Below are 20,757 nucleotides of genomic sequence, written 5' to 3'. Positions count from 1 at the left end.
ACTTCAACATAGACTACAGTGAGTAGTGTACACTAGACTGGCTCACTTCAACATTAGACTACAGAGAGTAGTGTACACTAGACTGGCTCACTTCAACATTAGACTACAGTGAGTAGTGTACACTAGACTGGCTCACTTCAACGTAGACTACAGTGAGTAGTGTACACTAGACTGGCTCACTTCAACATAGACTACAGTGAGTAGTGTACACTAGACCGGCTCACTTCAACATAGACTACAGTGAGTAGTGTACACTAGACTGGCTCACTTCAACGTAGACTACAGTGAGTAGTGTACACTAGACTGGCTCACTTCAACATAGACTACAGTGAGTAGTGTACACTAGACTGGCTCACTTCAACATAGACTACAGTGAGTAAGTAGTGTACACTAGACTGGCTCACTTCAACATAGACTACAGTGAGTAGTGTACACTAGACTGGCTCACTTCAACATAGACTACAGTGAGTAGTGTACACTAGACTGGCTCACTTCAACATAGACTACAGTGAGTAAGTAGTGTACACTAGACTGGCTCACTTCAACATAGACTACAGTGAGTAAGTAGTGTACACTAGACTGGCTCACTTCAACATAGACTACAGTGAGTAGTGTACACTAGACTGGCTCCCTTCAACGTAGACTACAGTGAGTAGTGTACACTAGACTGGCTCCCTTCAACGTAGACTACAGTGAGTAGTGTACACTAGACTGGCTCCCTTTAACGTAGACTACAGTGAGTAGTGTACACTAGACTGGCTCCCTTCAACATAGACTACAGTGAGTAGTGTACACTAGACTGGCTCCCTTCAACGTAGACTACAGTGAGTAGTGTACACTAGACTGGCTCACTTCAATATAGACTACAGTGAGTAGTGTACACTAGACTGGCTCACTTCAACGTAGACTACAGTAAGTAGTGTACACTAGACTGGCTCACTTCAACATAGACTACAGTGAGTAGTGGACACTAGACTGGCTCACTTCAACATTAGACTACAGAGAGTAGTGTACACTAGACTGGCTCACTTCAACATTAGACTACAGTGAGTAGTGTACACTAGACTGGCTCACTTCAACGTAGACTACAGTGAGTAGTGTACACTAGACTGGCTCACTTCAACATAGACTACAGTGAGTAGTGTACACTAGACCGGCTCACTTCAACATAGACTACAGTGAGTAGTGTACACTAGACTGGCTCACTTCAACGTAGACTACAGTGAGTAGTGTACACTAGACTGGCTCACTTCAACATAGACTACAGTGAGTAGTGTACACTAGACTGGCTCACTTCAACATAGACTACAGTGAGTAAGTAGTGTACACTAGACTGGCTCACTTCAACATAGACTACAGTGAGTAGTGTACACTAGACTGGCTCACTTCAACATAGACTACAGTGAGTAGTGTACACTAGACTGGCTCACTTCAACATAGACTACAGTGAGTAAGTAGTGTACACTAGACTGGCTCACTTCAACATAGACTACAGTGAGTAAGTAGTGTACACTAGACTGGCTCACTTCAACATAGACTACAGTGAGTAGTGTACACTAGACTGGCTCCCTTCAACGTAGACTACAGTGAGTAGTGTACACTAGACTGGCTCCCTTCAACGTAGACTACAGTGAGTAGTGTACACTAGACTGGCTCCCTTTAACGTAGACTACAGTGAGTAGTGTACACTAGACTGGCTCCCTTCAACATAGACTACAGTGAGTAGTGTACACTAGACTGGCTCCCTTCAACGTAGACTACAGTGAGTAGTGTACACTAGACTGGCTCACTTCAACGTAGACTACAGTGAGTAGTGTACACTAGACTGGCTCACTTCAACATAGACTACAGTGAGTAGTGTACACTAGACTGGCTCCCTTCAACGTAGACTACAGTGAGTAGTGTACACTAGACTGGCTCACTTCAACGTAGACTACAGTGAGTAGTGTACACTAGACTAGATTCTACTACTACAGTGGACTATATATATTCTACTACAATAGTGGACTATATATATTCTACTACTACAGTGGACTATATATATTCTACTATAATAGTGGGCTATATATATTCTACTATAGTGGACTATATATATTCTACTATAATAGTGGACTATATATATTCTACTACTATAGTGGACTATATATATTCTACTACTAGTGATTCTCAAGAGGATTAGGAAATAGGGGGTGGTCTACATAGACCTCTGTTTACTGGGGCAGTCTTTGGTGCTTCTGTCTGCCTGTCTAACTAACCAAATGTGTGTGTGCGTGTGTGCGTCTGTGTGCGCGTGTGCGTGTGGTGTGTGTCTGCGTGCGTGCGTTGTGGTGTGCGGTGTGTGCGCGTGCGTGTGTGTCTGTGTGTGTGTGTGCGTGCGTGCGTGTGTGTCTTTGTGCCTGTGTGTGTGTGTGTCTGTGTGTGTGTGCCTGTGTGTGTGTGCCTGTGTGTGTGTGTGTGTGTGTAGGGGAGTCAGGGAGATGGAGGGTGGATCTGAAGATGCATATCCGTCCGTCCAGCAGTACAGGAGTCCTCTTCGCTCTGGTCCTCAACGATACCGTCCCCCTGTCTGTCGCCGTGGTTACGCAAGGACCTGACGAAGCTGTGAGTTCAGCAACGATCCCCACACACACACACACACACACACACACACACACACACACACACACACACACACACACACACACACACACAGACACACACACACACAAACCCATCACCTCTCCCCCTCCTTTCTCCAGGACCTGCAGGTGTTCCTGGATGGAGTGTCCGTGGCAACGCTGCAGTCGTTGATGTTGTGTTACCCAGACCGTCTGTCTGTAGAACTGACTGTCACCCCCACTAGCCTGGAGATCGTCGCCAACACCTCCACCTGGTCCTACAGCCTCCCTGACGGGGCGCTGGATCGACTCAACAACACGATGATGACACACTCTGTCAGGACATGTATAGGAGGACTTCCAGGTAACTAGCTGGTTACTAACTAACTAACTAACCACAATGATGACACACTCTGTCAGGACATGTATAGGAGGACTGCCAGGTAACTAGCTGGTTACTAACTAACTAACCACAATGATGACACACTGTCAGGACATGTATAGGAGGACTGTCAGGTAACTAGCTGGTTACTAACTAGCTGGTTACTAACTAGCTGGTTACTAACTAGCTGGTTACTAACTAGCTGGTTACTAACTAACTGGTTACTAACTAACTGACTAACTAAACACAATGATGACACACTCTGTCAGGACATGTATAGGAGGACTGTCAGGTAACTAGCTGGTTACTAACTAACTAACCACAATGATGACACACTGTCAGGACTGGTATAGGAGGACTTCCAGGTAACTAGCTAGTAGCTCATTAGCCACAGGACTTCCAGGTAACTAGCTAGTAGCTCATTAGCCACAGGACTTCCAGGTAACTAGCTAGTAGCTCATTAGCCACAGGACTTCCAGGTAACTAGCTAGTAGCTCATTAGCCACAGGACTTCCAGGTAACTAGCTAGTAGCTCATTAGCCACAGGACTTCCAGGTAACTAGCTAGTAGCTCATTAGCCACAGGACTTCCAGGTAACTAGCTAGTAGCTCATTAGCCACAGGACTTCCAGGTAACTAGCTAGGAGCTCATTAGCCACAGGACTTCCAAGGTAACTAGCTAGTAGCTCATTAGCCACAGGACTTCCAAGGTAACTAGCTAGTAGCTCATTAGCCACAGGACTTCCAGGTTGGTGAAACGGACTAACGTAGTCCATATTTCAGAACTCATTCAGATTTCATTGATGACGTGTGAAGTGTTTCTGGGTATTTAATCCCTCCGTCTGTCTCCAGATGAGGTCCCAGTCTCCGCCACCCCAGTGACAGCCTACTACCACGGCTGTATGGACGTCAACGTCAACGATCGACTGTTAGACTTCGACGAGGCAGACAGTAAACACAACAGCATTAAGTCCCACTCCTGCCCCCCTGTCTCGCCCCCCCAAGACACTCTCTGACGACCCCCCCCCCCCCCCCACCACCACTCACCCTACAGGAAGTGACCTCACAGCCAGGTCGACCAATCACCACACATCTCTGTCCTGAGGCCCACATCTGTGTATATGATCCTCTACCTAATGATTAGGAGGAGGGGGAGGGAGGGAGGTAGGGGGAGAGGAAGGGAGGGAAGAAAGGAGTGGGGGAGGGAGAGAGGGAAGAAAGGGGGAGGGAGAGAGGGAAGAAAGGGAAGAAAGGGGGAGGGATGGAGGGAAGAAAGGAGTGGGGGAGGGAGAGAGGGAAGAAAGGGGGAGGGAGGGAGGGAAGAAAGGGAAGAAAGGGGGAGGGAGGGAAGAAAGGAGTGGGGGAGGGAGAGAGGGAAGAAAGGGGGAGGGAGGGAGGTAGGGGGAGAGGGAGGGAGGGAGGGAAGAAAGGAGTAGGGGAGGGAGAGAGGGAAGAAAGGAGTGGGGGAGGGAGAGAGGGAAGAAAGGGGGAGGGAGAGATGGTGGGTGGAAGGGAGAAAGGGGGAGGGAGAGATGGTGGGTGGAAGGGAGAAAGGGGGAGGGAGAGATAGTGGGTGAACTTGCACAATGGAGTCATTTCTGTTTATTTAGTTTCCTGCACTCTTTGTTAGACTGTTTTGGAAGGTTTCATATGTTTCATTGGACACTTGTCCATCACCCTCACCATCACCATCACCATCACCATCACCATCACCCTCACCCTCACCCTCACCCTCACCATCACCCTCACCATCACCCTCACCATCACCATCACCCTCACCATCACCATCACCCTCACCATCACCCTCACCATCACCCTCACCATCACCATCACCATCACCCTCACCATCACCATCACCCTCACCCCACCCTCACCCTCACCATCACCCCACCCTCACCCCACCCTCACCATCACCCCACCCTCACCCTCACCATCACCATCACCCTCACCATCACCATCACCCTCACCATCACCCTCATCATCACCCTCACCATCACCCTCACCCTCACCATCACCCCACCATGGTTTGTATTGCCGTGAAATAAACACCAGGCTCTGTTCCTGTGAAGAAGAGGAGTTACCAAAACATGTTGCCATGGACACTGACTGTTCCAGCATCACTTGTTCTGTTGCCATAGACACTGACTGTTCCAGCATCACTTGTTCTGTTGCCATAGACACTGACTGTTCCAGCATCACTGGTTCTGTTGCCATAGACACGGACTAATCCAGCATTACTTGTTCTGTTGCCATAGACACTGACTGTTCCAGCATCACTGGTTCTGTTGCCAGGGGTTCCATAGACATGTAGTGAAACAGCTGAGCTCTGGAAGGTTCTGATACAGTGGAATGACCTGGGATACATGGTTCTGGTATATACAGTCGGAAGTTTACATACACTTAGGTTGGAGTCATTAAAACTTGTTTTTCAACCACTCCACAAATGTCTTGTTAACAAACTATAGTTTTGGCAAGTCGGTTAGGACATCAACTTTGTGTATGACACACTGAATTTTTCCAACAATTGTTAAAAGACAGATTATTTCACTTTTAATTCACTGTATCACAATTCCAGTGGGTCAGAAGTTTACATTCACTAAATTGACCGTGCCTTTAAACAGCTTGGAAAATCCCAGAAAATGTCAAGGCTTTAGAAGCTTCTGATAGGCTAATTGACATAATTTGAGTCAATTGGAGGTGTACCTGTGGATGTATTTCAAGGCCTACCTTCAAACTCAGTGCCTCTTTGCTTGACATCATGGGAAAATCTAAAGAAATCAGCCAAGACATCAGAAAAAAAATGTAGACCTCCACAAGTCTGGTTCATCCTTGGGAGCAATTTCCAAACGCCTGAAGGTACCACGTTCATCTGTACAAACAATAGTACGCAAGTATAAACACCATGGGACCACGCAGTCGTCATACCGCTCAGGAAGGAGACGCATTCTGTCTCCTAGAGATGAACGTACTTTGGTGTGAAAAGTGCAAATCAATCCCAGAACAACAGCAAAGGACCTGTGAAGATGCTGGAGGAAATAAGTACAAAAGTATCTATATCCACAGTAAAATGAGTCCTATATCGACATAACCTGAAAGACCGCTCAGCAAGGTTGAAGCCACAGCTCCAAAACCGCCATAAAAAAGCCTGACTATGGTTTGCAACTGCACATGGGGACAAAGATCGTACTTTTTGGAGAAATGTCCTCTGGTCTGATGAAACAAAAATAGAACTGTTTGGCCATAATGACCACCGTTATGTTTGGAGGCTTGCAAGCCGAAGAACACCATCCCAACCGTGAAGCACGGAGGTGGCAGCATGTTGTGGGGGTGCTTTGCTGCAGGAGGGACTGTTGCACTTCACAAAATAGATGGCTTCATGAGGAAGGAAAATGATGTGGATATATTGAAGCAACATCTCAAGACATCAAGTTAAAGCTTGGTCGCAAATGGGTCTTCCAAATGAACAATGACCCCAAGCATACTTCCAAAGTTGTGGCAAAATGGCTTAAGGACAACAAAATCAAAGTATTGGAGTGGCCATCACAAAGCCCTGACCTCAATCCCATAGAAAATGTGTGGGCAGCACTGAAAAGCATGTGCGAGCAAGGAGGCCTACAAACCTGACTCAGTTACACCAGCTCCGTCAGGTGCAATGGGCCAAAATTCACCCAACCTATTGTGGGAAGCTTGTGCAAGGCTACCTGAAACGTTTGAACCAAGTTAAACAATTTTAAAGGCAATGCTACCTGATAGGTAGTTGAGTGAATGTAAACTTCTGACCCACTGGGAATGTGATGAAAGAAATAAAAGCTGAAATAAATCATTCTCTCTACTATTATTCTGACATTTCACATTCTTAAAAGTGGTGATCCTAACTGACCTAAAGAAAGTGAATTTTTACTAGCGTTAAATGTCAGGGATTGTGAAAAACTGAGTTTAAATGTATTTGGCTAAGGTGTATGTAAACTTCCGACTTCAACTGTATGTAGATGAGATAGATTGAATAGATATGAACCACACACAGGGTGATTTCTGGTTCTCTCTTTTGTCTCTCTCCCTTTCTTCAGACACCCCAATGGTTAACTGTATAGAAAAACATGCTCACTTTAATATATAAGTTAAACGTAGTTGTTTTTGTTGATGGATTGAGTGTTTTTTTGTGTGTTTATTTGAACAAAAGTGATCCGAAAAAACTGTGGTTGTGTCTGAAGTCTTTCTAGCATACTGCTTCTAATCAAATCAAATGTATTTATTAAAGCCCTTCTTACATCAGCTGATATCTCAAAGTGCTATAAAACCCCAAACAGCAAGCTAAAATGTACTAGCCATACTACGTACGGATATACTTGTAAAACGCAGTATTAGACGTTAAACAAATATCAACATACTTGGCTCAAACGACAGGAAAGAAGCAGCGGACACTAGCGGCTGTTCGGTCACAGTTTCTGACGGACGTTTTATGGTGTTACACAACATACCGGTACGTCCATTTTCGTTTGTCAAACTGAACACAGTGCTAGCCAGCAGCTAACAAAATGAGTTTGTTTTTGGCCAAATTGTCATGCAAAAGGGACATAGACGAGGTAATAAAAACTGTCGCTGAAAAGGTTTTAGTTCTTCGGTTTGGAAGAGATGAAGACTCGGTCTGCCTGCAGCTTGACGAGATTGTAAGTAGCAAACATTAGCATGTGTAGCTAGCTGGCTAACTACTACAATATTGTGGCCAGTAAACATTGACATGCATGTCAGTCGTTACCAATATTTACACCAACACTGTCATTGTAAAAAAAAAAAAAAAAAAACGTTTGTCTGTCTGATTCGGAATGACCTTGTTGTCATTCTTTTGCCAGCTGTCCAAAACCGCCCACGACCTGAGTAACATGGCGGCTATCTACATCGTGGATGTGGACTCGGCTCCCGTCTACACGAGATACTTCGACATCAGCTACATCCCGTCTACCGTCTTCTTCTTCAACGGACAACACATGAAGGTTGATTATGGGTGAGTGGTGACATCTTAGTGTTGAGAAGGAAGATGGCCTACAACGACTCGGGCGCTAGAATTATTATACAGTATTAGTTTCAGTGAGTTGTAACACACTCTCCTTTTAATGTCATAGTTGTGGGTACTCCTCATATTAGCTACAAACCATTTCCCCTTTGTAGGCCTATAGCTAAAACACTGTTGTCCCTATACAGGTCTCCAGATCACACCAAGTTTGTGGGCAGTTTTAAGACCAAGCAGGACTTCTTGGATCTGATCGAGGTGATCTACAGAGGAGCTATGAGAGGGAAGATGATCGTCAAGAGTCCCATCGACCCTCAGAACATCCCCAAGTACGACCTGCTCTACCATGGGATCTAATCCCATCACGACCTGCTCAACCATGGGATCTAACCCCATCACAACCTGCTCAACCATGGGATCTAATCCCATTACGACCTGCTCAACCATGGGATCTAACCCCATTACGACCTGCTCAACCATGGGATCTAACCCCATCACGACCTGCTCAACCATGGGATCTAATCCCATCAAGACCTGCTCAACCATGGGATCTAACCCCATCACGACCTGCTCAACCATGGGATCTAATCCCATTACGACCTGCTCAACCATGGGATCTAACCCCATCACGACCTGCTCAACCATGGGATCTAATCCCATTACGACCTGCTCTACCATGGGATCTAATCCCATCACGACCTGCTCAACCATGGGATCTAACCCCATCACAACCTGCTCAACCATGGGATCTAATCCCATTACGACCTGCTCAACCATGGGATCTAACCCCATCACGACCTGCTCAACCATGGGATCTAATCCCATCAAGACCTGCTCAACCACGGGATCTAACCCCATCACGACCTGCTCAACCATGGGATCTAACCCCATCACAACCTGCTCAACCATGGGATCTAATCCCATCACGACCTGCTCAACCATGGGATCTAACCCCATCACGACCTGCTCAACCATGGGATCTAGATTTCACCACGATTCCCCACCCTTCAGCGCGGTTTCAAGCACCCTGGCTTCAGATGTTGTCTGGGGGGCCTTCAGCACGGTTTGAGCGCTCAAGCTGCCGACAATTCATGGGAAAAGAAAACGTCTGACCAGCACAGAACGGATTGGCCCAGCACAGAACGGATTGGCCCAGCACAGAACCGATTGGCCCAGCACAGAACCGATTGGCCCAGCCTGGACAATTGTGGTATTGGCGTTATCAAGAGACACCACTGCAGCTGGCGCCATCTCACTTCACCATTCTGATGTAGTGTTTAGTGAAACTGTCCATAACGTGAGGGTTGATATTTCCTAGGGAAATAGATCTCTATAAGAGACACAGGTACATGTCAGAGTGGACAATCCTTTATTTCATACAATGAAGACTCGTTGACAGCTGGACATTTCTTGTTGCCTCTTGTTTATAGTGGGAATGCTGAATCTAATGTATGTTTGGTGACAAGGTCTGACCCCTTTTTAAATGTGTTAATAAATGTGTCACTTCAAATAATGTTTGGTTTCATCTCTACTGTTTCACCACAATAAATGTAATAAGGCCATTCACAGTGCAGGAGATCCTTGTATTATCTAAGCCCAGGCACCACAGACTGCAGGAGATCCTTGTATTATCTAAGCCCAGGCACCACAGACAGTGCTGGAGATCCTTGTATTATCTAAGCCCAGGCACTACAGACTGCAGGAGATCCTTGTATTATCTAAGCCCAGGCACTACAGACTGCAGGAGATCCTTGTATTATCTAAGCCCAGGCACCACAGACAGTGCTGGAGGTCCTTGTATTATCTAAGCCCAGGCACCACAGACAGTGCTGGAGGTCCTTGTATTAACTAAGCCCAGGCACTACAGACAGTACTGGAGATCCTTGTATTATCTTTTATTTAGTAACTTATTTTGAAGAGGCTGATTGGGTCTAAATGGGCTTTTGGTGTTCGTCTTCAGTGTTACTTGTCGTTAACTGACATTTCCATAAAGTCAGACTTCCCACACCTACTCATTCTTCTCAGAGTCATCTACATTCACCGAGTTGTGTGGTTACCATGAGATATATTACCCAGACTTCCCCAGAGTTGTGTGGTTACCATGAGATATATTACCCAGACTTCCCCAGAGTTGTGTGGTTACCATGAGATATATTACCCAGACTTCCCCAGAGTTGTGTGGTTACCATGAGATATATTACCCAGAGTTGTGTGGTTACCATGAGATATATTACCCAGAGTTGTGTGGTTACCGTGAGATATATTACCCAGAGTTGTGTGGTTACCATGAGATATATTACCCAGAGTTGTGTGGTTACCATGAGATATATTACCCAGACTTCCCCAGAGTTGTGTGGTTACCATGAGATATATTACCCAGAGTTGTGTGGTTACCATGAGATATATTACCCAGAGTTGTGTGGTTACCGTGAGATATATTACCCAGAGTTGTGTGGTTACCATGAGATATATTACCCAGAGTTGTGTGGTTACCATGAGATATATTACCCAGAGTTGTGTGGTTACCATGAGATATATTACCCAGAGTTGTGTGGTTACCATGAGATATATTACCCAGAGTTGTGTGGTTACCGTGAGATATATTACCCAGAGTTGTGTGGTTACCATGAGATATATTACCCAGAGTTGTGTGGTGACCTTTAGATATATTACCCAGAGTTGTGTGGTTACCATGAGATATATTACCCAGAGTTGTGTGGTTACCATGAGATATATTACCCAGAGTTGTGTGGTTACCATGAGATATATTACCCAGAGTTGTGTGGTTACCATGAGATATATTACCCAGAGTTGTGTGGTGACCTTTAGATATATTACCCAGAGTTGTGTGGTGACCTTTAGATATATTACCCAGAGTTGTGTGGTTACCATGAGATATACTACCCAGAGTTGTGTGGTTACCATGAGATATATTACCCAGAGTTGTGTGGTTACCATGAGATATACTACCCAGAGTTGTGTGGTTACCATGAGATATATTACCCAGAGTTGTGTGGTTACCATGAGATATATTACCCAGAGTTGTGTGGTTACCATGAGATATATTACCCAGAGTTGTGTGGTTACCATGAGATATATTACCCAGAGTTGTGTGGTTACCATGAGATATATTACCCAGAGTTGTGTGGTTACCATGAGATATATTACCCAGAGTTGTGTGGTTACCATGAGATATATTACCCAGAGTTGTGTGGTTACCGTGAGATATATTACCCAGAGTTGTGTGGTTACCGTGAGATATATTACCCAGAGTTGTGTGGTTACCATGAGATATATTACCCAGAGTTGTGTGGTCACCATGAGATATATTACCCAGAGTTGTGTGGTTACCGTGAGATATATTACCCAGAGTTGTGTGGTTACCATGAGATATATTGCCCAGAGTTGTGTGGTTACCATGAGATATATTACCCAGAGTTGTGTGGTTACCGTGAGATATACTACCCAGAGTTGTGTGGTTACCATGAGATATATTACCCAGAGTTGTGTGGTTACCGTGAGATATATTACCCAGAGTTGTGTGGTTACCATGAGATATATTACCCAGAGTTGTGTGGTTACCATGAGATATATTACCCAGAGTTGTGTGGTTACCGTGAGATATACTACCCAGAGTTGTGTGGTTACCATGAGATATATTACCCAGAGTTGTGTGGTTACCGTGAGATATATTACCCAGAGTTGTGTGGTTACCATGAGATATATTACCCAGAGTTGTGTGGTTACCGTGAGATATATTACCCAGAGTTGTGTGGTTACCGTGAGATATATTACCCAGAGTTGTGTGGTTACCGTGAGATATATTACCCAGAGTTGTGTGGTTACCATGAGATATATTACCCAGAGTTGTGTGGTTACCATGAGATATATTACCCAGAGTTGTGTGGTTACCATGAGATATATTACCCAGACTTCCCCAGAGTTGTGTGGTTACCATGAGATATATTACCCAGAGTTGTGTGGTTACCATGAGATATATTACCCAGACTTCCCCAGAGTTGTGTGGTTACCATGAGATATATTACCCAGAGTTGTGTGGTTACCATGAGATATATTACCCAGACTTCCCCAGAGTTGTGTGGTTACCATGAGATATATTACCCAGAGTTGTGTGGTTACCATGAGATATATTACCCAGAGTTGTGTGGTTACCGTGAGATATATTACCCAGAGTTGTGTGGTTACCATGAGATATATTACCCAGAGTTGTGTGGTTACCATGAGATATATTACCCAGAGTTGTGTGGTTACCATGAGATATATTACCCAGAGTTGTGTGGTTACCATGAGATATATTGCCCAGAGTTGTGTGGTTACCATGAGATATATTACCCAGAGTTGTGTGGTTACCATGAGATATATTACCCAGAGTTGTGTGGTTACCATGAGATATATTACCCAGAGTTGTGTGGTTACCATGAGATATATTACCCAGAGTTGTGTGGTTACCGTGAGATATATTACCCAGAGTTGTGTGGTTACCATGAGATATATTACCCAGAGTTGTGTGGTTACCATGAGATATATTACCCAGAGTTGTGTGGTGACCTTTAGATATATTACCCAGAGTTGTGTGGTTACCATGAGATATATTACCCAGAGTTGTGTGGTTACCATGAGATATATTACCCAGAGTTGTGTGGTTACCGTGAGATATATTACCCAGAGTTGTGTGGTTACCGTGAGATATATTACCCAGAGTTGTGTGGTTACCATGAGATATATTACCCAGAGTTGTGTGGTTACCATGAGATATATTACCCAGAGTTGTGTGGTTACCATGAGATATATTACCCAGAGTTGTGTGGTTACCATGAGATATATTACCCAGAGTTGTGTGGTTACCATGAGATATATTGCCCAGAGTTGTGTGGTTACCGTGAGATATATTACCCAGAGTTGTGTGGTTACCGTGAGATATATTACCCAGAGTTGTGTGGTTACCATGAGATATATTACCCAGAGTTGTGTGGTTACCATGAGATATATTACCCAGAGTTGTGTGGTTACCGTGAGATATATTACCCAGAGTTGTGTGGTTACCGTGAGATATATTACCCAGAGTTGTGTGGTTACCATGAGATATATTACCCAGAGTTGTGTGGTTACCATGAGATATATTACCCAGAGTTGTGTGGTTACCATGAGATATATTACCCAGAGGGAATTGTTGATAAATGCGGTACATTTTTTATTCTAGATAACATTTTATTTGTATAAATGTGCCAAAAAAAATGCATTTTACATAAATGTCTTTAGTATTTTACAGATAGTAAGATGAAAAAAAGTATTTATCCACAATCTGCTGTCGACAAGTCCGACCCTGGAGTGTCTTAACAAAATGAAACTAAATATTTAGGATGACCTGGAGTGTCTTAACAAAATGAAACTAAATATTTAGGAGGACCTGGAGTGTCTTAACAAAATGACACTAAATATTTAGGATGACCTGGTGTGTCTTAACAAAATTAAACTAAATATTTAGGATGACCTGGAGTGTCTTAACAAAATGAAACTAAATATTTAGGATGACCTGGAGTGTCTTAACAAAATGACACTAAATATTTAGGATGACCTGGAGTGTCTTAACAAAATGACACTAAATATTTAGGAGGACCTGGAGTGTCTTAACAAAATGACACTAAATATTTAGGAGGACCTGGAGTGTCTTAACAAAATGACACTAAATATTTAGGATGACCTGGTGTGTCTTAACAAAATGACACTAAATATTTAGGAGGACCTGGAGTGTCTTAACAAAATGACACTAAATATTTAGGAGGACCTGGAGTGTCTTAACAAAATGACACTAAATATTTAGGAGGACCTGGAGTGTCTTAACAAAATGACACTAAATATTTAGGAGGACCTGGAGTGTCTTAACAAAATGACACTAAATATTTAGGAGGACCTGGTGTGTCTTAACAAAATGACACTAAATATTTAGGATGACCTGGAGTGTCTTAACAAAATTACACTAAATATTTAGGAGGACCTGGAGTGTCTTAACAAAATGACACTAAATATTTAGGATGACCTGGAGTGTCTTAACAAAATGACACTAAATATTTAGGAGGGCCTGGAGTGTCTTAACAAAATTAAACTAAATATTTAGGATGACCTCATCCAGAGTCCAGGAAAATGTATTCGCGTGAATTAGACACGTGTCTTTCTGACCGTAAGATAAATACTAAATTCCCACTGTACTCCTGTACTTCACTGGTGCTGTCAGTAAGGCCTGGTGATGCCTCTCCCGTTGTGAGGTCTGATCTGTCCCACTGGTGCTGTCAGTAAGGCCTGGTGATGCCTCTCCCGTTGTGAGGTCTGATCTGTCCCACTGGTGCTGTCAGTAAGGCCTGGTGATGCCTCTCCCGCTGTGAGGTCTGATCTGTCCCACTGGTGCTGTCAATAAGGCCTGGCGATGCCTCTCCCGTTGTGAGGTCTGATCTGTCCCACTGGTGCTGTCAGTAAGGCCTGGTGATGCCTCTCCCGTTGTGAGGTCTGATCTGTCCCACTGGTGCTGTCAGTAAGGCCTGGCGATGCCTCTCCCGTTGTGAGGTCTGATCTGTCCCACTGGTGCTGTCAGTAAGGCCTGGTGATGCCTCTCCCGCTGTGAGGTCTGATCTGTCCCACTGGTGCTGTCAATAAGGCCTGGTGATGCCTCTCCCGTTGTGAGGTCTGATCTGTCCCACTGGTGCTGTCAGTAAGGCCTGGTGATGCCTCTCCCGCTGTGAGGTCTGATCTGTCCCACTGGTGCTGTCAATAAGGCCTGGTGATGCCTCTCCCGTTGTGAGGTCTGATCTGTCCCACTGGTGCTGTCAATAAGGCCTGGTGATGCCTCTCCCGTTGTGAGGTCTGATCTGTCCCACTGGTGCTGTCAATAAGGCCTGGTGATGCCTCTCCCGTTGTGAGGTCTGATCTGTCCCACTGGTGCTGTCAATAAGGCCTGGTGATGCCTCTCCCGTTGTGAGGTCTGATCTGTCCCACTGTGCCCTTGCTGCGGGTCACCATACTGAAGGTGGTGGGTGGTTTAGGACTCAGCGTTTTGGAGAAGAACCTGAACACAGACTCCATGCAGACAGATGGAGCCGCGTCATGACTCTGTGTCCCAGCTGACATCTGAGGGCATCCTGCTTTCAGCGACCCCACCGGCTGGTTCAGGGGCTTGGAGCTCAGTACCCACCTAAAAGGCAACATGTTATGTAATGTGCAATGTAAAAGAGAATATATTGTCAATTACTTCCCTGGTTATATAAAGACACCAACCCACCTCCTGGAGCGTGTCCTGACTTCCCTGGTTATATAAAGACACCAACCCACCTCCTAGAGCGTGTCCTGACTTCCCTGGTTATATAAAGACACCAACCCACCTCCTAGAGCGTGTCCCGACTTCCCTGGTTATATAAAGACATCAACCCACCTCCTAGAGCGTGTCCTGACTTCCCTGGTTATATAAAGACATCAACCCACCTCCTGGAGCGTGTCCTGACTTCCCTGGTTATATAAAGACACCTCCTAGAGCGTGTCCTGACTTCCCTGGTTATATAAAGACATCAACCCACCTCCTAGAGCGTGTCCTGACTTCCCTGGTTATATAAAGACATCAACCCACCTCCTGGAGTGTGTCCTGACTTCCCTGGTTATATAAAGACACCTCCTAGAGTGTTTCCTGACTTCCCTGGTTATATAAAGACATCAACCCACCTCCTAGAGCGTGTCCCGACTTCCCTGGTTATATAGAGACATCAACCCACCTCCTAGAGCGTGTCCTGACTTCCCTGGTTATATAAAGACACCAACCCACCTCCTAGAGCGTGTCCTGACTTCCCTGGTTATATAAAGACATCAACCCACCTCCTAGAGCGTGTCCTGACTTCCCTGGTTATATAAAGACATCAACCCACCTCCTGGAGCGTGTCCTGACTTCCCTGGTTATATAAAGACACCTCCTAGAGCGTGTCCTGACTTCCCTGGTTATATAAAGACATCAACCCACCTCCTAGAGCGTGTCCTGACTTCCCTGGTTATATAAAGACATCAACCCACCTCCTGGAGTGTGTCCTGACTTCCCTGGTTATATAAAGACACCTCCTAGAGTGTTTCCTGACTTCCCTGGTTATATAAAGACATCAACCCACCTCCTAGAGCGTGTCCCGACTTCCCTGGTTATATAGAGACATCAACCCACCTCCTAGAGCGTGTCCCGACTTCCCTGGTTATATAAAGACATCAACCCGCCTCCTAGAGCGTGTCCCGACTTCCCTGGTTATATAAAGACATCAACCCACCTCCTAGAGCGTGTCCTGACTTCCCTGGTTATATAAAGACATCAACCCACCTCCTAGAGCGTGTCCCGACTTCCCTGGTTATATAAAGACATCAACCCGCCTCCTAGAGCGTGTCCCGACTTCCCTGGTTATATAAAGACATCAACCCACCTCCTAGAGCGTGTCCTGACTTCCCTGGTTATATAAAGACATCAACCCACCTCCTGGAGCGTGTCCTGACTTCCCTGGTTATATAAAGACACCTCCTAGAGCGTGTCCTGACTTCCCTGGTTATATAAAGACATCAACCCACCTCCTGGAGTGTGTCCTGACTTCCCTGGTTATATAAAGACACCTCCTAGAGTGTTTCCTGACTTCCCTGGTTATATAAAGACATCAACCCACCTCCTAGAGCGTGTCCCGACTTCCCTGGTTATATAGAGACATCAACCCACCTCCTAGAGCGTGTCCCGACTTCCCTGGTTATATAAAGACATCAACCCGCCTCCTAGAGCGTGTCCCGACTTCCCTGGTTATATAAAGACATCAACCCACCTCCTAGAGCGTGTCCTGACTTCCCTGGTTATATAAAGACATCAACCCACCTCCTAGAGCGTGTCCCGACTTCCCTGGTTATATAAAGACATCAACCCGCCTCCTAGAGCGTGTCCCGACTTCCCTGGTTATATAAAGACATCAACCCACCTCCTAGAGCGTGTCCTGACTTCCCTGGTTATATAAAGACATCAACCCACCTCCTGGAGCGTGTCCTGACTTCCCTGGTTATATAAAGACACCTCCTAGAGCGTGTCCTGACTTCCCTGGTTATATAAAGACATCAACCCACCTCCTGGAGTGTGTCCTGACTTCCCTGGTTATATAAAGACACCTCCTAGAGTGTTTCCTGACTTCCCTGGTTATATAAAGACATCAACCCACCTCCTAGAGCGTGTCCCGACTTCCCTGGTTATATAGAGACATCAACCCACCTCCTAGAGCGTGTCCTGACTTCCCTGGTTATATAAAGACACCAACCCACCTCCTAGAGCGTGTCCTGACTTCCCTGGTTATATAAAGACATCAACCCACCTCCTAGAGCGTGTCCTGACTTCCCTGGTTATATAAAGACATCAACCCACCTCCTGGAGCGTGTCCTGACTTCCCTGGTTATATAAAGACACCTCCTAGAGCGTGTCCTGACTTCCCTGGTTATATAAAGACATCAACCCACCTCCTAGAGCGTGTCCTGACTTCCCTGGTTATATAAAGACATCAACCCACCTCCTGGAGTGTGTCCTGACTTCCCTGGTTATATAAAGACACCTCCTAGAGTGTTTCCTGACTTCCCTGGTTATATAAAGACATCAACCCACCTCCTAGAGCGTGTCCCGACTTCCCTGGTTATATAGAGACATCAACCCACCTCCTAGAGCGTGTCCCGACTTCCCTGGTTATATAAAGACATCAACCCGCCTCCTAGAGCGTGTCCCGACTTCCCTGGTTATATAAAGACATCAACCCACCTCCTAGAGCGTGTCCTGACTTCCCTGGTTATATAAAGACATCAACCCACCTCCTAGAGCGTGTCCCGACTTCCCTGGTTATATAAAGACATCAACCCGCCTCCTAGAGCGTGTCCCGACTTCCCTGGTTATATAAAGACATCAACCCACCTCCTAGAGCGTGTCCTGACTTCCCTGGTTATATAAAGACATCAACCCACCTCCTGGAGCGTGTCCTGACTTCCCTGGTTATATAAAGACACCTCCTAGAGCGTGTCCTGACTTCCCTGGTTATATAAAGACATCAACCCACCTCCTGGAGTGTGTCCTGACTTCCCTGGTTATATAAAGACACCTCCTAGAGTGTTTCCTGACTTCCCTGGTTATATAAAGACATCAACCCACCTCCTAGAGCGTGTCCCGACTTCCCTGGTTATATAGAGACATCAACCCACCTCCTAGAGCGTGTCCCGACTTCCCTGGTTATATAAAGACATCAACCCGCCTCCTAGAGCGTGTCCCGACTTCCCTGGTTATATAAAGACATCAACCCACCTCCTAGAGCGTGTCCTGACTTCCCTGGTTATATAAAGACATCAACCCACCTCCTAGAGCGTGTCCCGACTTCCCTGGTTATATAAAGACATCAACCCGCCTCCTAGAGCGTGTCCCGACTTCCCTGGTTATATAAAGACATCAACCCACCTCCTAGAGCGTGTCCTGACTTCCCTGGTTATATAAAGACATCAACCCACCTCCTGGAGCGTGTCCTGACTTCCCTGGTTATATAAAGACACCTCCTAGAGCGTGTCCTGACTTCCCTGGTTATATAAAGACATCAACCCACCTCCTGGAGTGTGTCCTGACTTCCCTGGTTATATAAAGACACCTCCTAGAGTGTTTCCTGACTTCCCTGGTTATATAAAGACATCAACCCACCTCCTAGAGCGTGTCCCGACTTCCCTGGTTATATAGAGACATCAACCCACCTCCTAGAGCGTGTCCTGACTTCCCTGGTTATATAAAGACACCAACCCACCTCCTAGAGCGTGTCCCGACTTCCCTGGTTATATAAAGACATCAACCCGCCTCCTAGAGCGTGTCCCGACTTCCCTGGTTATATAAAGACATCAACCCACCTCCTAGAGCGTGTCCTGACTTCCCTGGTTATATAAAGACATCAACCCACCTCCTGGAGTGTGTCCTGACTTCCCTGGTTATATAAAGACACCTCCTAGAGTGTTTCCTGACTTCCCTGGTTATATAAAGACACCTCCTAGAGTGTTTCCTGACTTCCCTGGTTATATAAAGACATCAACCCACCTCCTAGAGCGTGTCCTGACTTCCCTGGTTATATAAAGACATCAACCCACCTCCTAGAGCGTGTCCTGACTTCCCTGGTTATATAAAGACATCAACCCACCTCCTAGAGCGTGTCCTGACTTCCCTGGTTATATAAAGACATCAACCCACCTCCTAGAGCGTGTCCTGACTTCCCTGGTTATATAAAGACATCAACCCACCTCCTAGAGCGTGTCCTGACTTCCCTGGTTATATAAAGACATCAACCCACCTCCTAGAGCGTGTCCTCAGCCACTCCCGGCCCACCGCGTCCAACTGCTGGTGCCACAGGCTGTGGGAGGAGTCCAGGAAGGCCGCCGCCCACACCTGCCCCACCACTTGTTGTGGGCGTCGGCACAGCAGGTCCACGAACGCCAGGCCTCCGTAACCGTGCGCTACCACGACGACACGCCGGGAGACGCAGCGCGACACCAGGAGGTCCCAGACACGGTGAACGTGCTCCTCCGGAGTCTCCCCAACACCTCCTCCCTGGTTGGGGTTCATCAGGAGGACAGAGCTGCCCTCTTCTAGGACCCTCTTCACGTAGGGGATCATGCTGCCTCTTTCCAGACCTCGGCTGGCAGCAGCCCTCCAGCTCCACAGCCCGCAGCGCATCGTTCCCCGGTCCTGGACCACCACCAACAGGGTGGCAGGGCTCTCCAGGGCCCCAGGGGAGAGGTACACGTAGCCCTGGCTGGGGGCTCCTCGGTGGGGGCTAAAGTAGACCCTGTGGTCCCCCTGCCCCTGATGCTCTGGTGGAGGAGGGAGGTAGACCTCCTTGCTGAGAGATGGAGGAGGGAGGTAGACCCCCTTGCTGAGAGATGGAGGAGGGAGGTAGACCCCCTTGCTGTGGGGTGGAGGAGGGAGGTAGAGCTCCTTGCTGAGGGGTGGGAGGTAGAGCCTGAAGAGGTGCAGCTGCTCCTCCAGGAGAGAGTGAACGTGTTGGGTGATGTGGAGACATAAGGCCTGGTCCTCTCTCTGGGCGGCGTCTGGGTCACAGCTCCGCTGGAACATGAAGGGCTCCTGGGTGACCCGGTGACACAGACGCCCGTCCGAGGTGAAGCGATAGGGGAAGATTGAGGGAGGGGAGACAGTCTGACCCCCCTGGCTCTGGGTCTGACCCTGGCTCTTAGCGGTGTCCAATATTAACTCCATCCTGGCGCAAAGCATAAAGAGAGATGTCAAACACTGGGCCAACTGATCCCGTTAGTCTCTAGCCTGGGAGTATTGAGGAAGGGCTATCTGATCCCGTTAGTCTCTGGCCTGGGAGTATTGAGGGAGGGCTATCTGATCCCGTTAGTCTCTAGCCTGGGAGTATTGAGGAAGGGCTATCTGATCCCGTTAGTCTCTAGCCTGGGAGTATTGAGGAAGGGCTATCTGATCCCGTTAGTCTCTAGCCTGGGAGTATTGAGGAAGGGCTATCTGATCCCGTTAGTCTCTAGCCTGGGAGTATTAAGGAAGGGCTATCTGATCCCGTTAGTCTCTAGCCTGGGAGTATTGAGGAAGGGCTATCTGATCCCGTTAGTCTCTAGCCTGGGAGTATTGAGGAAGGGCTATCTGATCCCGTTAGTCTCTAGCCTGGGAGTATTGAGGAAGGGCTATCTGATCCCGTTAGTCTCTAGCCTGGGAGTATTGAGGGA

The 20,757-nt window shown here is 46.6% G+C and overlaps 4 protein-coding genes across 4 annotated transcripts in view; 3 read left to right on the top strand and 1 right to left on the bottom strand.

Moving 5' to 3' along the window:
* Positions 1–4,103, top strand: part of LOC139372951 (vitamin K-dependent protein S-like) — a 34,120-nt gene extending 30,017 nt beyond the window's left edge. The window contains exons 12-14 of the mRNA XM_071112843.1: positions 2,465–2,601; positions 2,739–2,961; positions 3,831–4,103. Coding sequence (XP_070968944.1) covers positions 2,465–2,601; positions 2,739–2,961; positions 3,831–3,994 — 524 coding nt within the window. The 3' untranslated portion in view covers positions 3,995–4,103. The remainder of the gene's footprint in view (positions 1–2,464; positions 2,602–2,738; positions 2,962–3,830) is intronic.
* LOC139372956 (general transcription factor II-I repeat domain-containing protein 2-like) overlaps positions 1–20,757 on the top strand; it is a 979,173-nt gene that overhangs the window by 282,163 nt on the left and 676,253 nt on the right. The gene's annotated exons all lie outside the window — the stretch shown is intronic.
* On the top strand, positions 7,383–9,499 carry LOC139372950 (thioredoxin-like protein 4B). The gene is made up of 3 exons (XM_071112841.1): positions 7,383–7,645; positions 7,829–7,980; positions 8,178–9,499. Exons 1-3 carry the CDS (start codon positions 7,514–7,516, stop codon positions 8,341–8,343), a joined length of 450 nt encoding a protein of 149 aa, XP_070968942.1. The 5' UTR covers positions 7,383–7,513; the 3' UTR covers positions 8,344–9,499.
* LOC139373947 (cotranscriptional regulator ARB2A homolog) lies at positions 14,944–20,272 on the bottom strand. The gene is made up of 3 exons (XM_071115030.1): positions 19,958–20,272; positions 19,350–19,855; positions 14,944–15,190 (listed from the first exon to the last, which is right to left on the bottom strand). Exons 1-3 carry the CDS (start codon positions 20,270–20,272, stop codon positions 14,944–14,946), a joined length of 1,068 nt encoding a protein of 355 aa, XP_070971131.1.

The sequence above is a fragment of the Oncorhynchus clarkii genome, chromosome 18, assembly GCF_045791955.1.
Source record: "Oncorhynchus clarkii lewisi isolate Uvic-CL-2024 chromosome 18, UVic_Ocla_1.0, whole genome shotgun sequence".
Lineage (NCBI taxonomy): Eukaryota > Metazoa > Chordata > Actinopteri > Salmoniformes > Salmonidae > Oncorhynchus > Oncorhynchus clarkii.
This window is presented reverse-complemented; position numbering and strand designations above follow the sequence as displayed.